At 43.3% G+C, this 25,540-nt stretch overlaps 1 protein-coding gene across 1 annotated transcript in view; it reads left to right on the top strand.

Moving 5' to 3' along the window:
* Lgr4 (leucine rich repeat containing G protein-coupled receptor 4) overlaps positions 1 to 25,540 on the top strand; it is a 104,553-nt gene continuing 79,013 nt past the window's right edge. Inside the window, exon 1 of the mRNA XM_057780675.1 lies at positions 1 to 690. Coding sequence (XP_057636658.1) covers positions 506 to 690 — 185 coding nt within the window. The 5' untranslated portion in view covers positions 1 to 505. The remainder of the gene's footprint in view (positions 691 to 25,540) is intronic.

Here is a 25,540-nt window from a genome sequence, read left to right as displayed (position 1 = left end):
TCCGGAGGCGAGCGTGCAACCCTAGAAGGGAAAAGGACGCACAGAGCGGGAGCCGCGGCGGGGAGATCGCGGACAGCCGCAGTGTTTGTGAGAGCCGGGGCGGGGGCTGGGGCGCCGGGCCGGCATGGCTGGAGGCTGCGCTCCGCAACCTTGAGGAGCCGTGCGTCTGGAGGAGGCCCGGGACAGGAGGCGACGGCGGCGGCGACGATGGCAGCGCGCGGCCCCGGCAGCTGCTCTGGGCCGGGCCGCCTGGCCTGAGCCACCGAGCCGCGGGGCTGCCCGTGCGCGTCCATGGAGCAGCGGGAAGGGAGCAACTGCGGAGCGCCGCGTCCTTGCGCTGCGGCGGCGGACTGCTGAAGGGAGCGAGCGCACGCGGACCGCCAAGGGACGGTGCCCGGGCCTCGAGCCCGGCAGGCCGGCTGCCCCGGGGGACGGCGGAGGGCAGCCGAGGCGAGCCGAGCGAGAAGCGCCGCGGGAGAGGCGGGCGCGGGCGGCGACCGCAGCAATGCCGGGCCCGCTGAGGCTGCTCTGCTTCCTCGCCCTCGGGCTTCTCGACTCGGCCGGGCCCAGCGGCGCGGCGCCGCCTCTTTGCGCTGCGCCCTGCAGCTGCGACGGCGACCGTCGGGTGGACTGCTCCGGGAAGGGGCTGACGGCCGTGCCGGAGGGGCTCAGCGCCTTCACCCAAGCGCTGTGAGTGCGGGCGACCGGGCTACGGGCTGGGGGACTCGCGGGGCGCAGTGGGGCGGAGTCAGAGCTAGACCCCAGCCTCCCAACCCCCAGTGCTCTAGGGTCCAGGGTGCACCGATCACCTGTGGATGTGGGGGGGGCATTGGCACCCTTTCCCGAACGGTGGCCTTTCCAGACTTGGCCAGTCCAGATCTGAGCCTCGAGGAGCTTTCTCTTTCCCAGACTTTTTGGGCGCAATCACACCCCCACCCCCATCTCAAAAATGTATCTAGGGCCAAGAAGGAGGGAGGACGCTGGAAACGCTCGTCCTTGGCAGCCTTTCACGCGACCTCTTCCCCCATGAGGCCCCCTGTTCCGCTGGCAAAACTTTGGCCACGGATGAGGGCGCCTAGAACTTGGCCTGCCTTTGCCAGCGAGGCACGTTCCATGGGGAAGCACCTGGATCCCCCCAGGGTTCCCACAGGCAGAGAGAAGAAACACCTGTACCTTAGAAGGTGAATCGCTTTCCAGTTTGGCCCTATCCTGCCTGTGCAGTGTGACACCCTAGCCCAGATCCACTCGGGACTCACTACCGCACGCCGGGCACAAGGGAGGAGGGGAGATTCAGCTTTTTCTCGGCGGGAATACTCTTACTGCATAAAGCGTTTTAAAGAAGGAATGCTGACTTAAGCTAGAGAATGCTGGGCGAGGTGGGCAACCCTTTCTGCCTGTATCTTCACCGGTAGAACCTTTCATCGAGCTGCCTGAGGTCAGGAAGCGTCGCACAAATGGTTCTGACCCCCAGGTTCCCCAGAGACCCTGAGCGCTTTCAACATCTCAGGAAAGAGGAGGAATCTGAACTAGGTGTTGGAGGTGGTGGTAGCAAATGCCAGCGATAGAAAAAGAATGGGGGAATTGAGCGAAGGGTAGCTTGTGTGCCCCTTCCATCCTCCTCCTGCCGTGTTGTGTGGCCTAGTGCACGATTAAATCAGGAGCAGGGGAAGAACTGTTGGAAAGGAAGGGGCCAAGAGGCCCTCGGGCAAAGGAAACTTCCTTTTTACCTACGAGCTACCAAAAAAGACCTCTTAGACACAGCTTTAAAGGAATAACAGATCTTGTGAAGGAAAAACTCCCTTTTAGGCAAGCCAGGACATTGCTGTATTTCCAGGTGGGTGGTGACAAGGTATTCGCTGGCCCTGTAGGTTGGGGATAATGAGAATTGAGGCCTGTGGCTTTACAGCTCGGGGGAGTATTTCACCCTAGTCTTTGTTTTTGTCTCAGTCTCAGGTGTTACTTATGCATCGAAAGACCTTTTCTTTCAAAATGATATTTAACCTTTCACCAAAAGAGTTCAGTTGGAAGCACGCAGCGTTTTGCTCACAGGGGTATATTAAGGGCAAAATTTGAGCAGGGTTGGGAGATGAGGAAAAGACTTTGGTAGAGGAGGCAGGTTTTTACTTTCTCAAACCCTTTTGAAACGTTAAGAGAAATCAGGCAGAAAGAGAGGTGATTCTACCTGAACCACTTAGAAAGCTTTATATATAATAACATTTGCTAAAAACTAGGATTTCACTGTTTAACTGGTTTGTAAAGACTTTGTTTAGCACATTCCCCAAGCATTAACAAGATTTGTCCTATAAGAAAAAGGACCTGTTTTACCACAGTACCTAAAACCAGAGAGTAATGTCATGTTCTCTGGGAACATGCTCTTCTAGAGAGCAATGTACAACCTGAAGATTTCACTGGAGACAAGAAAACACCTTATCTTCAACGTGGAGCCCTAGGGAGTAACTGTGCATAGCTGTGGTGTGGACAGATAACATTGTTTCTGAACAGCAGCAGTGGTCAAACATGGTCAGTTGGTAGAGTGATTACACATGCTGAGAGCTCATTTTCCCCAGTCCCTCTGCTTCACCCTCAGTACACACACACACACACGCACACACATATACTGTATATAACTATAAAACCACTCTATCTTAAAGGGTTTTGAAGGACAGTGTATTTGCTTTTTTTTTTTTTTTTTTTTTTTTTTTTTTGGTTTTTCGAGACAGGGTTTCTCTGTGGTTTTGGAGCCTGTCCTGGAACTAGCTCTTGTAGACCAGGCTGGTCTCGAACTCACAGAGATCCGCCTGCCTCTGCCTCCCAAGTGCTGGGATTAAAGGCGTGCGCCACCACCGCCCGGCCCAGTGTATTTGCTTTTAACGTGTGAGGAAACCAGCTGCCTCTGCAGATTTAGGGCTTGATGCCTAAGCTCTATACTCTGTTGGCTCTCACAGGATAACTTAGGATAGTCCAGGGCTTCCATTCTGAGGCACCATTGCCGCTTCCATGAACAGTGTACACTAAGAGACTAGGTCTACAGACTCTATGCCGTTGTTTATATATTCCTAATTTCTGGGTCTTGTCATTTGTGAAATTACAAACAGAAAAACAGAAGCCTTAAGATGGCAACTGTAGTTCTCAGAGTTCTTGTTTATTCCTCATTGACTTGTCAAGTGACACCTACCCCTGAGGTGGGTGCACAGCTCACCTTGGAGACCACAGGACCATCAGAGAAAGGGGATTTTATTTGACTCAGTCCACAGAGTCTGGTGCACAGGAGAAACTTAAAGATTCTGGAGTGAATAAATGAGCACACAGGGCCACATTAAAGTGCTTCAAATCCAGACGCCAATCCCATGGGAGTTTGACAAACTTGGATTTCTTTGCCTTTTGTCCAGAACTCAGAAGTCCCAGAGATTACATACCCACTGTTCCTACTTTAGGTTGGCTTAAACTTGTCCAGTCAAGCTGTCTATTTCCTGCTGAAGGTACCTTATAAGACTTGGGGGACAGAACCAGATGTAATCCCCAGAATCCTTGATGGAGCTCCTGCATTGATACCATTTTTAGTGATTGTATTTCTGAACAACTATTTTGAATCCTATACCACAATGTATGTGGGTCTATCGCAGTTAAATAATCTTACTAATATTCAAATTCCCTTTTATTTTATGAAAGGGTTCAAGGTTATCCCTCCGCGTGTGGCGGAAAAAGTCAGTCTTAATCACCCACCTTCCAGGCTTGGGGAGAGGAGTGAAGTGGCATTGATGGTGTGGAGGGGAGCTTTCAATGTGTGTTTTCTGGCTCCTGTGTTTCTGCAGCGAAGTTTGAAAACTATAGATCTGGGACACAAATATTTATATCTAAATTATTCCTAACTTTAAGCCGATAAAGTCTGTATTTTTGGCTTCCTAGAAGAGAGTGGATCCAAGCCTTTGATCACCACTTAGCTCACCTCTGAGTAATTGTGTGGCCTTGGGCAAGTCATTCCACAACCGTTTTGGAGTATGTGACAATTTCCTTATCTGAAAAAAATAAAGTAACTGCACCCCCTAGATTACCCAGATCTAAGCTGCTTATTCTCTTGTCCAACGTTGCTGATTTTATGTAATTCTTACTCGACTTGAGGATGGTGCACTGGTCATAATGTTAGGGTGACCTCCTGCGAAGATCTCAGGAGCAGGGAACATTCTTCCAGGTGAAGCTGCACAAGCCTTTTGATTCCCCCTCACTTGGAGGAGTCCTTGTCTGTGTTTAGAATTGTGTGTGAGGAAACTTGCCATGGAGACTTGTTGCAGAATTGAAGAGTAGCAAGGCGCTCTGCTAGGCTAGAATGGCCCTGATTGTTTCCTGTGTGTATGGCTTAACACTTGGAAACGAAAATCCCTCCGTTCCACTAATTTGGACACTGTACAGAAAGTTGCTCAATGTCCTCCCTTCCATGTAATTAGTCATAACTCAAACCTTCACAGCGTGCATAGTCTGTACCTGGGCAGCTTTATCGAGCCTTTCTTATGGAACTGACAGTTACCTGAAGGCTTTGAAGTACTTATTAGAGAGCCATTTGCTTCTTCTTCTCCTTTTATTGGTATCATCTCGGATTTTTCTCCAAGATGCCTGTTCCTCAGTATACCACACAGCTTCCTTTACAGATAGCAGTTGGAAGTATTTTCTTTTCCTAACTTCCAATATCTACTGTGTACTCCATCATAGGCCAAATCAGTAATCGGTATCTGACATTAATACTCTATTAGTAATAAAATTTGATATCTTTTTAGATTTCCTAATGCTCACATCACTGATAGAGATGTGTTATTTTTATGCGCAAAGCAAGGTCAATACAGGAACATCTTTCAGTTTGGATCCTTTGTTTGTACAAACTAGTGAACTACACCAGAGGAAAGAGCATTCTGTGAGAAACACGAGAAGCTGGGTTCCAGATCTGTCAATAATTCACTGGAGTGACCTTGAGTGAGTCATGTGCCTACCCCTTGAGGGCCCTAATTCCTACAGTCTAGACAAACGGAGACAGCAACAACTCTTACTGACAAGGGTTTTCTTTCTATTTATTGTAAATAATTTTCAGTGAACTGGGGGCTTTAGGGCCTTGCATATGCTAGGTAAGTACTCTACCACAAAGCGATACCCATTACCTCCGAATTTTAATTTTTATACGTTTCTCAAGCCAGTCACCTACCCGGTAGATTCGACTGGAGTACTTCCATGGAACAGGGCATCCATGTCTTCCCGAGCAGGGATGTGTTAGCTGTTGCCTGGACAATGCTGAGAATTTATACCAGGGATTTACTTTTTCTGTACTTCTTTAAGACTTGCTGTAACCAATACGAGTTCACAATTTGCAGCTTAGCTGGCGGCTGAGCCAGTTCTGGTGTCACAAGTATTTACTGTCCAAGTACTTGGCTCTTAGCTTTGGGATTGTAACGTAACATTTGACAGCTTAATCTCTCAGGAAAGATCAAAGATCTGTCTTAGTAGGTGGATCCAGGCAAGTTTAGGCATTTTCTTGGCCTCTGCCTTTGTCAGTCTGTCTCTCAGATTTGTATTTTAGTCGTCTTTATAATGGTAAAAGTACTTACAGCCTTCCAGTTTGGATTTTAGCTTCTGGTCTCCTTTTTTTTTTTTTTTTTTTTTGGTTTTTCGAGACAGGGTTTCTCTTGGTTTTGGAGCCTGTCCTGGAACTAGCTCTTGTAGACCAGGCTGGTCTCGAACTCACAGAGATCCGCCTGTCTCTGCCTCCCGAGTGCTGGGATTAAAGGCGTGCGCCACCATCGCCCGGCCTGGTCTCCTTGATTGAGCTTATTCTATTCATGTTGTGTGTGTGTGTGTGTGTGTGTGTGTAGAACATAAAATTGTGAGGATCATTTGGTGAATCCTAGAATCTGAGGCCAGCTCTTACTTTTGTCTCCATCAGCATGTAGTGCAGTTGTTGAAAAGCCACAGCGTTGGTTCCTGTACCTGGGAACCAATTCATGTCAACAAAAATACTTTTGGGTTGTTAATATAATAGCTTAAAAGGTAAATCCCACCAAATATGCCTTCAACTTTGAAAAATTTGAGTAAGTCAACATCTGTATTCATGGTGGACTTCATTGCTCTTTCCTTCTGTAAAAGTAGGTGTTAAAAGTTTTAGGTTTAGAAGTATATTATCTAGGCTGTTCCTCAGAAGTCGTGGATGGCCCATGTTTGGCAGTATCAAAGTTTGTTTTCAATAAATAGAAACGAAAGTTTTGTTTTTTGGTTCGTTTGGTTATTATTATTATTTGGTTTTTATTTTTTGGCTACTTCTGCTTAGTGAAGTATAGTTTTTGTAATAGCTCGACTGAAGGTGATAAAATGCTCCAATTTTAAATACTGCCAGTGAAAAAGAAACATCTAGGGCATGCAATCAATCAGTACTCTTAGACACAATGGCTAATTTGTCTGCCTTCTTGACATTTCTTTTGTATCTTTAAGCACCTAATGGTCAAACTGCACATCAGCTCTCAGTCTATTGTTTGAAAGTGAGTGGGTTCCTAAACTGAGTTAAAAACCGGTAGTAGAGGGAAAGAGACCATGATTTTATAGTTTGTAGATGTTTAATGGTGTTTCAACTTCCTAAAGACTGTAGCAAGATCAAATACCTCTTTTAAGTTGCACTGTATACTTGTGTGCAGTATGCACTGTGTTCATTCAGAGACAAACGTTACTAAGCTTTGGGGGCGGGCTCTTATTTTGCAAGATTCTTAAAGTGCTAAGGTGTTGTGTGCCATGGTCTGGCAATTAAACTTTCCAATGTTTGGGTTGTTTAAGTTTGTAAAACATGTCTTTACATTAAGGGTATTTTTAGTGTCATAAAGGCACAACCGCTAGGTCCCCCTAAACCACCATATTTGGGATCACGTACCTTATTTGTTTGTTTATTCATTTACAGTTATTTTGCCTCTTTAGGTGCAAGTGGTTAAGGTTTGGGAAGTGCTCTTTTACCAGTCTGGGCCCAAGAAATGAATGTTTAAATACGTTAAGTATATACCTACATGCATTTCTTAACTTTTTGTATTGAAAGGTCTTATGGGCAAATCAAACACTGCATCATGCACCTGTGGTAGCATATTGTGCCATACAATATGAAAATATCTCCTAAGGGAAGGCTGGCCAAAGATATTTTAAGAGGCAGCTGTGTGTATGGTTAGCTTTCGAGCTAGTGTTGTGTCTGGTCGTAATGAGACATGTGGAAGATGCAAATTTAATAGATGGCAAGATACTCAGTGATGCTCCGTCCTTCATATGAAATTCGTATTTACATATTCTGAATCAAGATAAGCAAAGGGCTGTGGTGTGAGCTCTCTTAGCTGGTTTTTTTCCTAATTTGTTTGTTTCTTTATTTTTTGAGACAAAGTTAAGATCTTACAGTGTAGCTGAAGTCGGCCTTGAACTCTTGAACTTGTGATCCTCTTCCTCCAGCCTTCAGAGTGATTTTGTTTTACTAGAAGAATAAAGTATGTTTTTTTTGTTTTGTTTTGTTTTTGTTTTTAATATTGGCCATTGAAAGAATGAAATCTCATTATGCTCTGACTACAAAGCATTTTTGATACATTATTTAAATCATAATGTAGAATCCTTAGAAAAATTGTCAGGTATGTTCATACCCTCTGTGTTTTCAAAGCTCTATTTAGGGACATTTTCCTTCTCCAGAAGATGGACTGAAGTTTGGCAAACATTTGGCTCCTTTACTTTGGAATGGTTCTAGGCATGGTTAAGGGATGTATCTAAAACTGACTCAAGCCTAACTTTTCCATTCTCCCTGTACGTTAGATTTCATGGTATAGTGATCGCCATAGACCACAGAATAATTTAGTACAAGAGATGACATCTAGACTTCCCCCAAGTAACTAGATTAGAGTTGTTTCTAAGCTAAGGGGGATGAATTTCAACATCTTCGCTCTCTTCAGGGTTTTGGTTTTGAAGGAGCTGAGTGGGAGCTTTGCTTCCACATTGGCGGTCTCTTCCGTGAAACTCGGGTTGGGCCATGGCACTGATGAACTTCTGGGTTTTTGCTGGTTCTCTTAGGGGTACTCTGTGTGAGCAAAAGCTTTGAATAAAGTATATACCTCATGAAGGCTTGACCCACCACCGACTTTTAGGAGCATGGAAGCCCATAGTTACTCTAGATTGACACCCTCCCCATGTGTGCAGGAGAATTCTCCACAGAAGGAGAGGGCAGCATCTCCGGAACCAGGTATAGCTCGGCAAGCATCTCCTAGTGTGTCAGTATCTATTCCGTAGTTGGGGGAGAGGAAAAATAAGTAGTGCCAGCTCTGGACTTGAGGTTATTGTCCTGTGCTCTTCAGCCTTTTGTTTGACTTGCTGGATGTATTTAGTATTTGTATTTTCTAAGTGTCACAATTGTTCTTTGGCTCTTCATTGAGCTCTCTTACCTCATATAGTGGAAATGTTCACAGACTTCTTGGTACAATGTGGGTTAGATTCATAGGAAGCAAATATTCAATGAATTCGGTATATTTAACATATTTTGGTACCATAGTTTTTGTTTTTATTTATTTATTTGTTTGTTTGTTTGTTTGTTTGTTTTTGAGACAGGGTTTCTCTGTAGTTTTTGAAGCCTGTTCTGGAACTATCTCTTGTAGACCAGGCTGGCCTCGAACTCACAGAGATCCACTTGCGTCTGCCTCCCGAGTGCTGGACTTAAAGGCATGTGCCAGCACTGCCTGGCTTGGTACCATGGTTTTTAATAGGATACATTTGGCATTCACTGACATTTAGCAGCCTAGCATAAACCCATTTTTTTTCCTCCGATACTTTTGCTGACCTATTTTGATAAATTTTTCCTAATTTTAATTTCTCTGTGTGTGTGATGTGTATGTATGTGCATTTACGAAAGCACAGATGTGCCACAGCATGTGTGTGCGAGTAGAAAACAAACTGAGGTGTTTGTTCTTGCCTTCTACCTCATTTAAAACAGGATTTGTGCCGGGCGGTGGTGGCGCACGCCTTTAATCCCAGCACTTGGGAGGCAGAGGCAGGCGGATCTCTGTGAGTTCGAGACCAGCCTGGTCTACAAGAGCTAGTTCCAGGACAGGCTCCAAAACCACAGAGAAACCCTGTCTCGAAAAACCAAAAAAAAAAAAAAAAACAAAAAAACACAGGATTTGTTTTCTGCTTTGTATATCAGGCTACTTGGTCTGTGAGCTTCTAGGGGTCCCCCTGTTTCTGCCTTGCATTTCATGTTTGCAGTACGAGTGCTTTATCCATTGAACCGTCTCCTCAATCCCCAATATTTCCTTTTCCTTTTTCTTTTTGAGATGGGCTTTTCTGTAGCTCTCATCTAATTAGCCCTGGCTGGCCTAGAAATCACTGTGCACTCAAAGAGGTCTGTCTGCCTCTGTTTTTCAAGTGCTTGGACCAAAGGTCTGTGCCAACATACTTGGCTCTAGTATTTTCTTTTTTTCTTTTTTTTTTTTTTTTTTAACAGAACTTGCCTCAAGTTTATTTGTAAAAACAGCATAAGGTCCTGAACATCTGCAAATACTGTGTAGGTGTTCACACCAGTCCATCTGTTTTCACATTGGCAGACTGAGACCTTTTTTATGGGGCCTTCACAGGGGCCTGAGCACCTTTGGGAGCCTGAGCTGCAGCTGAGGCCTCTGCCTTGGCTTGAACCTTGGGCTTTGTTTTTTGGAGCCTACGACCCCTGGCCATGTAGCTTCTAATCCGCTTCCCAAGCTTGGGGTGAGCAATTAAAGCCAGGCGGGTGAGTTTGCGGGTGGGGCCCTTTGGCACCTTGGGCTTCACCACCTGGGGCTTCACCAGGGCCTTGATGGCCTCCGCACGTGCGCTCATGGCCTTTGCATTATTTGCCTGCATCTTCTTCAGGCCTTTCTTGTTGTGCTTCTTGGCAAAGCGCATGTTCCTCAGGAACTTGGGGTCAACCCCCTTGAGAGATTCATATCTTTGTGACCGGGGTTTCTTGATGCCATTTCTGTGCCATTTCCGGGACTGATTATGTGTGGTGTGGTTCTTGGACTTGGCCATGGCTGGACTGTAATCGGCGGCTCCCGAAGCGCCTGCGACTGGAAGAGAAAGAGAAAGGCCCTAGTATTTTCTTAAAAAGAATATTTACCTTGTTGGTTTTCAGTTCTCCTTGGTCATGGTCCATGGTCATATCATCTGCCTTTTTTGTGGGGAGAGGCGGTTTCGAGGCTGAGTTTTTCTGTAGCTTTGGAGCCTGTCCTGGAGCTAGCTGTTGTAGACCAGGCTGGCCTTGAACTCACAGAGATCCTCCTGCCTCTGCTTCCTGAATGCTGGGATTAAAGGCATGCCACCATCATCTGCCTTTTTTGTCACTGTAGGGTTCCAGTCGTCTTTGCTAGGCATGCTGTCATGAACAGACTTTCCGAAATGATTTTCGTGTTTTAAGTTTTTGGGTTGCAAAGGGATCAAGAGGTCAAGCAAGTCAATTCATCACTTGGGGCTTCGGACTTCCCATCTGGAAAAAGAGGGAGGTTGCCTTACTTCCAGTCTTTACTTGGTCTTTACTTTATCTTGGTCTCTTTGATACCGAGTGAGGACCTCATGTTTTGTCATTTCTTTGGGGGAGTTAATAGGTAACTGCATATGTGTACCATTAGTTTGTGATTTAAGATTCTGTATCCATCTCTTTTGGCTATTTGGGTGGGTATCAGTCTGAAAGCTGGTTCTAGATTTCATAGGTGAGCCACTGGGCTGGTGGAAAAGTCTGCTTAACTACCACGTTTCTGACAATAACCCAGTGAAGAAACATTAGTAGGTGTGTTTTATAATGATGCTGCTGTCTTACAGGTAAGGCTGCTCACCTTCTAACAGGAAGGTCTGTAATGGTGGGGGGAGGGCGCTCTTTGGAAGAGGGAATCCAGAGAAAACAGGGCAGTTTAACCTTGATCTCTGGGACTTGATGCTGCTTTCCTGACACAGGTGATCAAATAGCAGGGTGCTGTCTCAATAGAGAAACAAAGTATCTTTCTGCAAACAGCGTGTGACCTTGCTCAATATAGCCAGACTTTGCAACACTGAGGATTTTCACTGAGCAAACTCAACTCCAGGAATTCTCTCAACTATGGTCTCTCAGATTTGTTTGGTCACTTAATGTTTGAGATGGCCAAGAGTAACTCAAAATTCATATTTTAGCCACAGTCTTATTCCTTTCTGTCGACTGTGTTTCTAGAAATATTCAGATGCTAGAACTTTTTCTAAGAAGTATTTTGAAAAGGTTTTTTTTTTTCCTGGTTACTGGTGCTCTCTCTCTCTCTCTCTCTCTCTCTCTCTCTATATATATATATATATATATATATATATATATATATATGTGTGTGTGTGTGCGTGTATATATATATATATACACGCACACACACACATACTGGTTACTGGCTCTTTCTATATATGTATATATATACACACACACACATACATACTGGTTACTGGCTCTCTCTATACACACACATACATATATATATACACATGTGTGTGTATTGCTTTGTAGATAAAGACACACTTATTCTCTTAAGTAATTTTAGAAATGACATTCTTTTTAAAGATATGTCATTTCTAAAATGCTGTATAGTTTTTTCACTCATTTTTGATACTGGGATTTAAACTGTGTGTGCGCTCAGCACATGCTCGGCTGCTAAATTGTGTCCTTGTCCCTGGCATTATTGTTTGCTTTTGATTTTTTTTTTCAGAAAATTTAAAAACTTTGACGTTTTGATTAAGTCCTGCTTTGAAATGACTCATAAGCCAGAGCAGCAGCTAAAAGTGGCTGCAGTGCCGACAACCTGCTTAAACTGGCTGAGTGGTTCAAGTACAGTTTGCATTTTCTACCCTGGGTTGCTTTCTTAAAAAAAAAAAAAAAAAAAAAGTTTGAGATGTTTTTGCCATTGCCATCTTGACATTTGCCTGGTTACACATGAATAGCCCAATCCAATCCCTCAGCAGGGAGACTAGTATGGTCTGGCTTTCAATAGGCTTGCCACTGACAAAGAAAACATATGGAATGTTTCATTCCTGCCCTTTACAAACAATCTGGGCTTGTGAGGGCACGCAGCAGAGCGCTTCCATCTTCATGATAGGTTGGTACACTTCGTATTAATAATGGACTCTGCTACTAGTAAGCAAGCCACGCTTGCAAAGCCTGGATACCTGTGTGAAAAGGAAATTCCACGCTTTGACCAAGTCAGTTTCTAATATCGATTTGACTGTAGTTGTATTGTCTGCTTTCATGGGTGCCCACTGAATCATCCACTTCACGAAAGGGAATGAAATGTCCACATGCACGCGCACACACACACACGGCATTTGGGGACTGTCTTTCCAGATTTGATGTGATTTGTAAAGGGAATGGGATCCTTAATTCCCCGTAGACCATGCCTGGAGGGCTAACTGTGTGTATGTTTTTCTTCTTGTCAGTCTAAAGAAAGAGATCAATTGATCATCCTTGTGCTAGCCTAACACTGCTGCATGGGCCGTTAAGGGTTTTCTTCTTCACACTACCAGCCTTCTGCTAGCATGAAGGGCTTTGCTTCGTGCTCTCTGGATCTACAGGGTATAGAGGCTCATTGACCGGCTAAACAGGAGCCAAGAATATGGAAAAGAAAGGGTAAGCTAATTTCTGGATTTACTAGGCTTACTTTGTGTTGGGAACTTGCCCTTAGTACCCCCTCTCCTTGAAGTGGTACTCAGTAATAGAATGATAAATAAATAACAAAAGAAAGCCCAAGATATCCCCCAATGAGATGATTCATCGCTTTGCTGAAGGAAACAATGACGCCCATGTCATCAGCTCTTTTCCAATCCCTAAGATACCCCAGCCTGAATTTCTAGTTTCTTTGTTTCCCCTGCATGTGGGCTGGCTTTGACAAATGGTCATGATTTATCTTAAGGGATGTCATCTCCTGCTGATTGTTTAATGCCACATAAAACCAAATATTTAAATTTATCTATACAGCTTCTCTAAAAGTTATTTCTCATGGCTCCTGGCATCATAACTGAGCGCAAGCTGCATAACAGTTTAACTCATAGAAGTTAATGTCTTTCACACTTTCTTCTGTAAGAGTTATCTCTTTTGTAGTTTTTAACCCAAGGTCTTGCACACACTCAGCAGTGTGCTCTGCTGCTAAGGCAGTCCTATCCTTTTGTAGTTCTTTTTTTTTCTTTTTTTTATTTTCTGAGACAGCGTTTCTCTTTGTAACAGCCTTGGCTGTCCTAGAACTCATTCTGTAACCCAGGGTGGCCTCGAACTCACAAATATCTTTCTACTTCTGCCTCCCAACTGCTGGGATTAAAGACATGTGCCACCACTCAGCTCCTTTATAGTTCTTGGTAAGCTTTTCCCTAAATTTTTTGACCTTGGAGGCTAAATTTAAATTAAGATACGTATTTATTTATTTATTCATTTTATATGTATGTGTGTTTTGCCTGAATGTTTATATGTGCACGACGTGCCTGCCTGCCTGGTACCCGGGGAGCTCAGAAGAGGGTGTTGGGTCTTCTGACACTGTTACCACAGATGCTTGTGAGTCACTGTGAAGGTGCTGAGAACTGAACCCAAGCCTCTCCAAGTGCTCTGAACTGCTGAGCCATTTCTCTAGCTCTGAGTACCAAAATTTTTAGAACTTTGTTTTCTGCTCTTCACAAATGAGTCTACTCAATTTTCCATTTTAGTGTATAATTATGAATTTATAATGAGGAGAAAACTCATCCCTGTGTTAAAATTGACCCTCACTTTTTTTTTTTAGCACCCAATTTGTTATTTAGGACACACATTTTTGAGATAGAATCTTGATATATAGCTCTGGTTGGCTTGGAACTCGTTATGTAGCCCAGGCTGGTTTTGAATTGGAAAAAAATCCTCCAACCTCAGCCTCCTGAATGTGAAGATCCCAAGCATGACTGAGCCCCACCCCTAGCAGTACATAGGTCTCGAGTTGAGGGTAAATTAAGTGTAGATTTATAGGCACATGTTAGTCTCAATTTGAATGTCTGCAAACTATGGCAAGGCTGCCATTTATTATTTATTTAAGCCTAGTTAGTTTAGTATCCAGCATTAGCTGAACCTGTTAAAAATTGGTTTTGTTTAGAAGTTTGCAGTTCTAAAAGAACATTTTGTAGCATCCCTTTTATCCATGGCATTTACCCTGATACCCTGAAGACACCTGCAGAAGCGACCTATTGTAAAACGTTTCACCAAAAGTAAAGTCTTTGAATTGTTTGGATATATGTGTTTTAAAACATGATTTTTTTTTAAAATAGAAATTTGGTGAGGAATTTCTGGATCTTTCTTCTATTTTATTTTTTTAAAATATTTATTTATTTATTATGTATATAATATTCTGTCTGTGTTTATGTTTGCAGGCCAGAAGAGGGCACCAAACCTCATTACAGATGGTTGTGAGCCACCATGTGGTTGCTGGGAATTGAACTCAGGACCTTTGGAAGAGCAGGCAATGCTCTTAACCACTGAGCCATCTCTCCAGCCCCCTTTCTTCTATTTTAGACATATTATGCTTGCTAGTTATTTTTATAAGTATTTAGGTCCATTTCTGGGTTCCTGTTGTATGACTAAGCAAAGTAAGATTTTCAAGGATTTGGTAACTTTCTCAAACACCCACACTTAGTGGGTGATGGTTTGTCTGGAAACTCAGGTGTTTTGTACTTCAGTTTGCTCATCTGTGTTGTTTGCTTGGGTATTTGAGAGTTTATCATAAGAGAAAAGAGCGGAAAAAAAGATCAGAGCTGCCAGATGGTGGTGGAGCATGCCTATAATCCCAGCACTTGGTAGGCAGAGGCAGGCGGACACCTTACATAGAGCCTGAGTTCCATCCATTGAACCACTGGTGAAAGGAGAGAGCCAAGTCCTTCCTGCAAGTTATCCCTGGGTGTTCACATGTGAGCCATGACACATGGCGTGTGCATGCACACACACACACACACACACACACACGAAAAGTAAAAAAAAGAATAGCGGGAAGTTTTAGATTATTAGAGGAAAAGAGAAACTCAGGACTGAAAATACAGCATGCTCTAAAGCACATGTATAGCCACACATCTCTGTTTGTGCGAGACTGACCTGATTGAAGCAGCTAATGTTAAAGTCTGTGCACTCTGGGTGTAAAACGAAGTTTTTTATTTATAGCAGACCTTTTAGGGGAAAAGTGTTAGTCTCCCTCACTCCCCACCCCCCACTATAAACTCCTGCTTGTTATTGGTCTGCAGAGGAAAAAGGTGAATACAATCAAGGTACAATACATACGTGTATGAAAATGTCATAACGAAATCTGTTACTTTGTACAGGAGTATAGGTTAATAAAAGAAACAAAACTTGAAAGAATGAAGGACTTTGATGTGCACACCACCTCTCTTAATAGTGCCAGGATCATCTATCAGTGGTAGCTTCCTCTCTCTTGCGTGGATATGGAATAGGAGGATCAGATCTGCTAGCAGGCTCGCTTTTCTGTTTCTCAAGGAGCAAGTCTCTCCATGTGCTCCTTTAAAGCAAAGCCTTGAGGAAGATTAAAAAACCAAGTGTTCAGTGTGATGGTTTCCATATAGCTGCCCCCTTTCACTCCCTGGAATTTCCTGCCCTTCCTGTGGAAGATGTTTTTATAGGGAGGCCAGCATAAAAGTGAATCACCCATGAGCCGTTTTTTTCCCCCAAGGCATTTCATTTACTCAACTTGGTATTAATTTAGTTGGTACTCTTTAGTTGACTTGAACACTGTGTTTGTTGATAGTGTGAGCTGATGTTTATTAAGCTGTTAATATTTTACAGACTTCATGAGTTCCCGCTTGGATCTATGCACACTTTTTCCTTTAGCAGCAGGGCTATTCATGAGTGAGTCTGTGGCTGTAATTGCAGTGTTCTGATGATTGCCAGCGCCGTCCTGGAGAGCCATTTGCTTGTTGATTATAAAGGTCGTTTTGTTTTGTTTTCCTCCGGGAAGTGTTTCCCCTTTTCCTTTCGCTTACATGGCATTGCCAGGAAGAGCTTTGTGGTCTCTCTGGTCTTGCAGAGAAATCCTCACCATCCTCTTGTTATTCACTTGCTTGGGAAGAATGTTACCAGGTGCCAGGCCGTGCGTGCAGTGCTTCTCGTGTGGCATCTTCCAGTTACACTCCTACGTGCTCTCGGTCATCTAGAAAAGGAGAAACCTAGCGGGCGTGCTTGTGTGAGGGCTGTTGCTGCAGCTAAGGATTGGGGGTTTGCAGAGGAGGTGTTGGGTTTGGCTTTCTAGATCAGAGTACATCCAGGGATGGTTTGTGCCTCCAGTCCCAGCACTTGGTAGGTGACCCTGGAGATTACCTGGAGTACTAAAGCCAGCATAGCTATAGAGACTCAATCCTTCCCTCAAAGAAAAGGAAAAAAAAAAAGCCAAGGTTATTTGGTTGAGTAAGTTTTATAACACTGCCCTTCTGTGCTTTCTTGCAGATAACCAGTCGCCCACCTTATGTGTATAAGATAGTTGGAAGAGTTTATTTCATAGAGCAGGAGTTACTTCTGGAGAGGTTTTTATTTGATCCTCTGCTTGAAATGTCCAGACTTGAGATTGTGAAGGGGTGTGAAGGTTGTGTGGCACAGAGAATGTAAACCTTCTCTTGTTCTAAGCCTCACCCCCAAATGATGATGGTCCGTGGAGAAAACTCTCTCTTTTCTCTCTCTCTCTCTCTCTCTCTCTCTCTCTCTCTCTCTCTCTCTCTCTCTCACACACACACACACACACACACACACACACCGAGGGCATATGTTCATACCTACCTGTTTGTGGACTTGATTTTTTTTCTTTATTAAAACTTTCATTACATAAATTATAATGCCACATTTTTTTTTTTTTTCCGAGACAGGGTTTCTCTGTGTTTTTGGAGCCTGTCCTGGAACTAACTCTTGTAGACCAGGCTGGTCTCGAACTCACAGAGATCCACCTGCCTCTGCCTCCCAAGTGCTGGGATTAAAGGCGTGCGCCACCACCGCCAGGCTATAATGCCACATTTTTGTTGGTACTTCTGGAACTTCTCTTCCTTCTGAGTGCACTTCTAAAGAAGAAGAAGTAGATCTGAGCTGGAGCTGGGCCTGGGGGGGATATAAATCCAAACACTTGAGAAGTAGAGACAGAAGGGTGTGAGTTCAAGGTCGTTTACATTCTCTGTGCCACACAACCTTCACAATCTCAAGTCTAAGTTGCTCTGGACATTTCAAGCAGAGGACCAAATAAAAACCTCTCCAGAAGTAATTCCTGCTCTATGAAATGAACTCTTCCAACTATCTAATACACATAAGGTGGGCGACTGGTTATCTGCAAAAAGGCACAGAAGGGCATTGTTATAAAACTTTCTCAGCCAAATAACCTTGGCTTTTTTTTTTTTTTCCTTTTCTTTGAGGGAAGGATTGAGTCTCTATAGCTATGCTGGCTTTAGTATGTGTGTGTATGTGTGTGTGTGTTTGTGTGTGTAGTAAGATACTATCTCAAAAAATAAAAAGGGAGGGAATGATGGAGGGAGTGGGAAAAGGAAGTAGTTAGTTGATCTGGCTCAGATTCCTGCCAGAGGGAAGAAACCATTTTCTACCAGCTGTCCCAGAACCGCTCCTAACCATCAGAGCAGTCAAGAGCAGAAGCAGAAAGAGCAATGTCAGAAAAGGCGTCCATCCTCTTTAGACCTGGTAAATCTCAAGCATCCAGTAAGACTTTCTGACTTGTGTTGATACAGCTTGTGCTGCCAGATGGTGAGTGCTTCCCCCTTGTCTGTCCAGCCTTTATGGGCCTGGTACGCTTGGTCTCATAGGCAACAGATGATCTTTCTTTCTTTCTTTTTTTCTTTCTTATTTTCTTTCTTTTTTTCTTTCTTTCTTTCTTTCTTTCTTTCTTTCTTTCTTTCTTTCTTTCTTTCTTTTTCCTTTGATTTTTTTTTTTTTTTGAGACAGGGTTTCTCTGTGTAAAAGCACTAGCTGTCCTAAAACTCACTCTGTAGACCAGGCTGGCCTCAAACTCACAGATATCCACGTGCCTCTGCCTCCCAAGTGCTGGGATTAAAGGTGTGTTCCACCACCCTTGGGCAGCAACAGATGATTTAACTGGGAGAGAGAATGAGAAGATAATTGAGCTTTGAGAACAGTATTTATGGAACGGCATCAGTGTTCTCCAACTTGGAGAGTTACTCAGATAACAAGTTAGTGCTAGAAAGTAATTGCTTCAGCATGTTTATGATATGTCTGTCGTATTTGGTGCTGGGGACACAGAACTGAATGATGCCTGATCATGCCCCCACCACACTCATATCACTTACCTGCTGGATAAGGAAGGAGGTAGTTAATTAGACAAAGGTCATGAAACACAGCAAATCTTATAAGATCTGGTACTATTAAATACTGTTCAAAATAAAGGAGGATGAAGGAAGTTTCTATTTAGGTTTGTCAAAATAGGTTTGCAAGAAGTAAAGATGGTCAGCCAACATCTCTGGGAATATGAATCCATCTTCCACACTGGAAAAGCAATATATTATAAAGTTTCTCCCTAAATATCCCTAGGACTCTTGCTGAGGCCAGGTGCCAGCCAGAGGGGACTTTTTCTCCCAGACCATCTTGCTGGAGGCTCTGGACGTAAGGAGAGTGATGGGACCCTCCCTGGCTGGCATTGCTCAGCTGTGCCCTCTCTGGAAATCCCAGCTTCATGTTATGGAGCCAGAGTTGATGTGCGGAGTCATGGGACCTCCTTGTTCCTCCTCCAATGTGGTGACATTGAACAATTCTCCTTTTTCTGCTTTAGGGAAAGAAAAGTTATTCTCCATGCTGGCAACAATTTGATTTAAATATGTAAGGAATACGAATCAGTGTAGCAGGGAAAACTAGGGGAAGAGCATCAGACAGGAGTGAAGGAACCGATACATGCAAGCACACAGGTGGATCTCAAGAGCAGGGGGTCAGATGTTCGAGGGTTGGAGGACAAACGTGTAGCAATGGAGAGCAAATCCATGGCAGCTACAGTTAGGGAAGAAATGATGCGATGGGGGTGGGGCATTCCCTTGTGATGATGGACAAGGCAGTATTGTGAGTATACATGTGAGTTAAGAAATGAGCGTCTCTAGATTTGCTGTGGGGCAGGCCCATTATCCTAGCTACTCAGGAGACTAATACAAAAAAGATGGCCAGTTTGAGGCCTGCTGTGCAACATGGTGAGTTCAAGACCAGCCTGGGCAATTTAAATAGACCATGTCTCAATATAAAAAACAATAATTGAAGTCAGGCAGTGGTGGCACATGCCTTTAATCCCAGCGCTGTGGAGGCAGGGGACCAGCCTGAACTACTTAGTGAGTTCCTATCTTGAAAAACAAAAACAAAAAAAGCAAAACAAAAATTGTTTTAAAAGCTTGGGGTTCGAGTTCAGTGGTAGAACACTTGTTTGACGTATGTCATGGAGGCCCATCTGGGTCCCTAGTACTGCAAAAAGAAAAAAAAAAAAAACGGCATTATAAAACTAGTCAAACCTTGTTAGGCCCTAGTTTAGGAAATATACTATACCAAAGTAGACTTCCCAGTTTAACTACTGCATTATGAACATGTAAAATTCTCATTGGCAAGAGCAAGGGGAAAGATTTATAGGGGCTCCTGTAGTATTTTTGCGGCTTCTAGTGAGCCTCAAAGTATTTCAAACAAGAGTGGTAAGAAACGTACCGTTTAGAGTCCTGGAGTCTTAGTCTTGATTTTAACGTTTAAGTGGGAGTAGGAAATGCACTCCAAAGTGGGGCAACAAATGTGTGGCTGTGGAGCCAAAGGCTCTGTACCTTTGGCTTCAGGGTCAACACTGTTTTGCTCCCTGAGAGCATCACTGAAGTTGATTTGTTACTGAGCAGCCGTTGTGTAAGTGGCTACCCTCTTTCTCCCCAACTTCCTGCCTTTGTGTGTCTCTGGGTGACTCTCTTTCTGTTTCTGTCTTGTGTGTGTGTGTGTGTGTGTGTGTGTGTGTACGCGTGTGTGTACGCGTTCGTGCATGTACATTAATGTGTTCTGAAACAGAGGAAGTACAATACTTTAAGTCCACGTTAGGTCTACCATTTAAATGGCCACAGTCATGTCTTCTGGATGGAGCACTCCTATTCACTTCCTATTTACTAAAGGCAATGCTTCATTACTGAGCACCCAGTCTAGGCACTGTGGGTCTCTCTGCCTGTGAATTAGTAGCAGTTTTGCTTCTGATGTCTCAGGATATTTGCCTTAATTGCTAGATTAACCAATTTTTTTTTTTTTGCCTCCCACAAAAGGTGCACACATTTGTAAAGAGATAGGGTGAATGAATGAAGTTTTAAGCACTAATTTTTGTGGTATTTAAGCAACAATAGTCCAGATTACCCACAACCTCAGTTCCCTTTCATGAGTCGTACGGATGGGCTTTGTCACCATTTACACTTGATTACTTCATTGCTAACCCCGGTGATGTGATTTACCATGCAAAGACTTAATTATTCCTTTCTGGCTTAGTTAGAAATTTCCTCCAATAATTGCCTCCACTGCTCTTTAGCCTCTTAAATGTTTAGTTTGTTTGGAAGAACGTGACTGCTCAGTGAGCAGTTCCAAGCCCGGCAGTGTCCAGAGCTGTCTTTATCATAATTTCTACCCTTGACATAGTGACTGAGGCCTTGGTTCATAAGTGATGGCTGGTGGGTGGGTGTTCCAGAGGGTAGCAGTGTCTGCCAGGCATTCCTCTTAAGGTGCTTTTCATGGCTAAATAGCACTAAACAGTTCCCGAAGGCCTTGATTTGAAAATTTGTTATTTCCTAATTTTAAGTGAGAAATTATGCCAACTCTGGACATAAAACTAGATTCTTTAAAACAGCGTTTTAAAGACTCACAAAACACTTCAGTTTGAACGTGAAAACTTTTAGTATTTGTAAGAACTGTTTTTGTAAGGCCATAACGTGAAATCCTAGTTATATGGTAGAGACAAGATCATTATATGTTATCCCATTCATTGGATGTTATTTTATGAACAGCAAAGAGGTTTATATTTAGGGTTATATTTAAGGTTACCAAAGAGGTAGTTTTCATTTTGCTTAGTTCTAAAATATAGTTGTTACATTTATGGCCTGAAAGCAAGGAATGGAGAAGAGATAATTTGTTTTCTGAAAATAATTTTGTATGGCTATGACTTTAATTCCAATTCTGTTTGATTCTCAGAGTTGAAGATTGTGGATTGAAAGTGTATTTCCACCAGGAAAGTATTCTGCCAGGAAAAATTAAAAGTATTCTTTCTTTAAAAAAAAAAACCAAAAAAACCAAAAACTTCATTCTACCCAAGACTCTGTTTCAAGTAGTAGTAGCCATGTCTCTGTAGACATGGTTGTAAGGGTTGTTAAACACTACTTTTTAGGTTTTATTTTTACAGCATAGTTTTAGTTACAAGACCTGTGCCACTTCAATTTCCTTCAAGGATATTAAGCGCTCCATTTCCTATGGGGTGAAGGTAGGGGGAACAACAGTGGTATGCTGGGGATAATTAGGTGCTCTCGATAGAAACAATGTGAAGTGCTGTGTTTAGATGGAAAGCTAAAAGTTTTTATTTTATTTATTTTTATTTTGCATATTAATTTTAGTCCCCCCCCCTTCCTCTCCTCCTGCTCTCCCCATCTTCCATTCACCCCCTCCCATCTGCTCCCCAGAGAGGGTAAGGCCTCCCCTGGGAAGTCAACTAAGTCTGTCCCATCACCTCCTCGAGGTAGGACCAAGCCCCCCCTCCCCCTCCTGCCTAGGTATTTCTCCATAGAGAATGTGCTCCACAAAGTTGGTTTATGCATTAGGGTTAGATCCTGGTTCCACTGCCAGAGGCTTCATTGCCCAAGCCACACCATTGTCACCTGCATTCAGGGGGCCTAGTTCAGTCCCATGCAGGTTCCCCAGTTGTCAGTTCAGAGTTAGTGAGCTCCCATTAGCTCAGGTCACCTGATTCTGTGGGTTTCCCCATCATGGTCTTGAACCTCTTGTTCATGTTGCTCCTCCCTCTCTTCAGTTGTACTCCAGGAATTCGGCCCAGTGGTTAGTTGTGGATCCTCTCCTTCCTAGCTATTGGCCGTTCAGGTTTTTATTAAACCTATCAGAAGAGGCCTTAGCCAGAGACACATCTTTACAGATTATTCCTCAGCATAAAGAACTCCACCCATTTACGGGTTGAAGAAGAAGCAGAGCAGGAACCTCTGAAGATATAATAGGGTACACGCACATTTACACACACACTCCGATGTGAACCTACACACGTTTAGTGCCTTTTCTCTTTAGCCTGGCCCCCATTGTGGCATTGTGACATTAACTTTTGCAGCTGGATAGCTGACAGCAAAAGTTGAATGAATTTCCTTTTTGGTCTGTTATAATTTCACAGATTCTCACCACAGCATGCGATTTTTTTCTCCCTATCCATATTAAATCAGGAGCTTTTAGCTTTTCATACAGTACTTGGTAGGAGAGGCGTGTGTGTGAGAGTTGAGGCATAAGCCCTTGTTTAGTAAAGGTCAGTCTCATTACCTATCTATTATGCGACCAAAATGGTGTGACTCCTATGGACAGTGGGATGATCCGTATGTCTTGGACAGAATGGGTCAGGGTAACAGGAGGGTTTATCGTCCTACCATGAGTGGCCAAAGAACGTAAAAAAGTAAGGGTGAGTTGTTTACTTCTCGAACTGTCCACTTAATGATTTCGGACCATGGTTGACCATGGATAACTGAAATCATGACAATGAATCTGAGGATAATAGGAGTACTATTGAACCCTTCAAAAGTCATTTTAATGTGCCTAACATGTCCAGCCTACAGATGTCTGTTACTTGAATCACATTTCTTTCTTACACCTACCCGTTGAATGCTTGATGGTGTATGCACATGCATGTGTGTGTGTAGCTGAATATGTGCTACGCTTGTGCAGAGGTCAGAGGGCGGCTTGTAGGTTCTCCTTCCTCCCTGCGAGTTCCAGGGTTTGAATTCCGGTTGCACTTTTCAGCTGAGCCCTCTGGCCAGCCCTTGAATTCTTTAAGTAATATGGCAAGTACCAACCCCTCATCGATGAGACATTTCACACATGGTTGAAATAGATTGTCCTCATGCTGTCAGGAGTTTTTGTTTGTTTGTTTTTGAATTTAAGTAAGTATTGATCATTTGACACTTGTGAGAACTATCTGGACAGTGTTAAGATGGCAGAGCCGTCTTCTTAGGTCAGTGGTTCTCAGCCTTCCTAATGCTGTGACCCTTTAACACAGTTCTCATGTGGTGACCCCAGCCATAAAATTATTTTCTTTGCTACTTTATAACTGTAACTTTGCTACTGTTATGAATCGTGATGGAAGCATCTTCTGTGTTTTCTTTTTTTCTTTTCTTTTCTTCTTTTTATTTTTTTGGTTTTTCGAGACAGGGTTTCTCTCTGATGGTCGTGGGCGAGCCATGTGAAAAGGTCATTCGGGCCTATAGGGGTTTGTGACCCCCATGCTGAGAACCCTGTCTTAGAAAAAGATTGTAAACAGTTTGACCTGTTAACAACTTAATTACTTATGCTGGTCAGATAGCATCAGTTAGGTGAGTTCCTTTCCGTGTTGATCCCTGGAAAGAAAACATTCACATGGCGATGACCTTCCTTTTATTTGAATTTGAGTGAGAAAAGTCGTATGTTGGTCTCCGACTTGTTTAGAGTGTAGAAGAAAAGTAAGCCCCCTGTCGTCAGGGGCCTTGCTACAGTGGTTGGTTCACTATTGCTTTCTTAGTCTCCTTGAAAAACAGCGTGCGATGCTTGAGTTTTCAAATGCAAATATCTATTTATGGTTTTAATACTTAAATCAGATTCATGAAATGTGTTGCACAATGAATAAATTGCACAGCAAGTTCACTTTGTTTCTGCAGTTCCTTTTTAGTTAACAGAAGTCCAAATGATTTATTTTAATGCAATGATGGTCCTAGTTTAGTAATGATTTCATTAAATTAGGGTGTAGCGGAATTGCTACATATAATCAAATGTTCCTGTATTTAATGGTAAGGTCTTTGAAAGACGCATTAAGAAAACAGTGATTTTTGCTTTACTTTTTGTTCATGTCCCAAACTCTTTAATTTCTTAATACCAGTGGCTTTGACTCTTGCAAGCACTACAGGGAACAGTGACAGTAATCACAGAACCACAGGATGTAGGGTCTGGAGCACATGTGTGGTGCAGTACCAGTGGGAAGATGAGGATGACAATACGGGCCATCGAGGTCCATTAACTTGACCACTAGCAGCTGCCTGTAAAGCGCCTGCTTAGCTTTCACGAAGCCTTGAGTTAGAGCCTCAACACTTGCAAAGAAAGTTCGCTGTGTTTCTTTGGAGAAAGGATGAGCCTTGGTTATCCTAAAAAAAGAAGAAGAAGAAGATTTGATACACTCTTGAGGAAATATGCATGTGAGCTAGAGGGAAAATGCGATCGTAGCCAACACGACAGTCAACATTTGGCTGAGTCCACGAGCTTGAATCAGATCTTACTTGGGGTCTTTGGTTCTTGCTTGCTTCCTGACTTTAGTTCTTTGTTGCTCTAATTTTTCTCTCGCATGGAACATGTGTACTGATCTATGGTGAAGAAATTAAAGGGCACAGAAGTATGACATTTGGAAATTGTCTTTTACTTGAGAAATTTTATAAGTTAACCCGCTGAGCCAGAGTTTATACCATCAACAAGTTTGTGCTTGGTGTTCTTTCGGGTGTGTTGCTGTGTTCAAGGGCAGACAAGGGGAAAAGTAAGGACGGAGCTTCCTGGTTTAATTGGAACCAGGGTCTTCATATGTGCCATGCCTTAAACTCAGAGCGTACACTTGTTAGTTCACTTGATCATCTCGACTGTATTGGAGAGGTCTTTATGCCCTTTTAAAGCGAGCCACTGTTATAAAACATTTAATTAGCTAAATACATTAGTAGTGTATATCCAAGGCCATGTTTTATAGTTTCTAACCAGGAGTTGAACCCATTCTCTCTGATTCTAGGGCCTGTGCCCTTTTCCCTCACACTAGCTCACCAAGTGTCCATTGGTCACGTGGTTACCAATGAAGAAGACAAAATGAGTACGTGAAGAATTAGTGTGAGAGCACCACACAGAATCATAGACCGAGGTCTGTGGGAACAAGAGGAGGCCGAGGAACTCACTCTGCTTTGGGACTGGGAAGCCTTCCCAGCTGAGGTGACATTTGAGCTGGGTCATTTAGTCTTCTGCAGGGCAGCTGCCAGGTTCTGCCTTGTTTGAAATAAGCACATTTACACGAGAATAGCGGGGCACATTCCACTTGACGGATTAGATTGACAGATTGAAGGTAACTCCCCAGAATGATGGCTTTGTTAGGTGTTTGTTCTCTGAGAACTCTACCTGCCACTCCCCTTTGGTGAATTGTGGCAAGAAAGCTGTCACATTAAGCTGTCATTCAGGATATTGGGGGGCGGGTGGTGGCAAATTATGGGCAGGAGTAGGTATTTTCAGAACAGCCTACAACCCGGAAAGATTATATTTCAGAGCATTTAAAAA

The sequence above is a fragment of the Chionomys nivalis genome, chromosome 9, assembly GCF_950005125.1.
Source record: "Chionomys nivalis chromosome 9, mChiNiv1.1, whole genome shotgun sequence".
Taxonomy (NCBI): domain Eukaryota; kingdom Metazoa; phylum Chordata; class Mammalia; order Rodentia; family Cricetidae; genus Chionomys; species Chionomys nivalis.
This window is presented reverse-complemented; position numbering and strand designations above follow the sequence as displayed.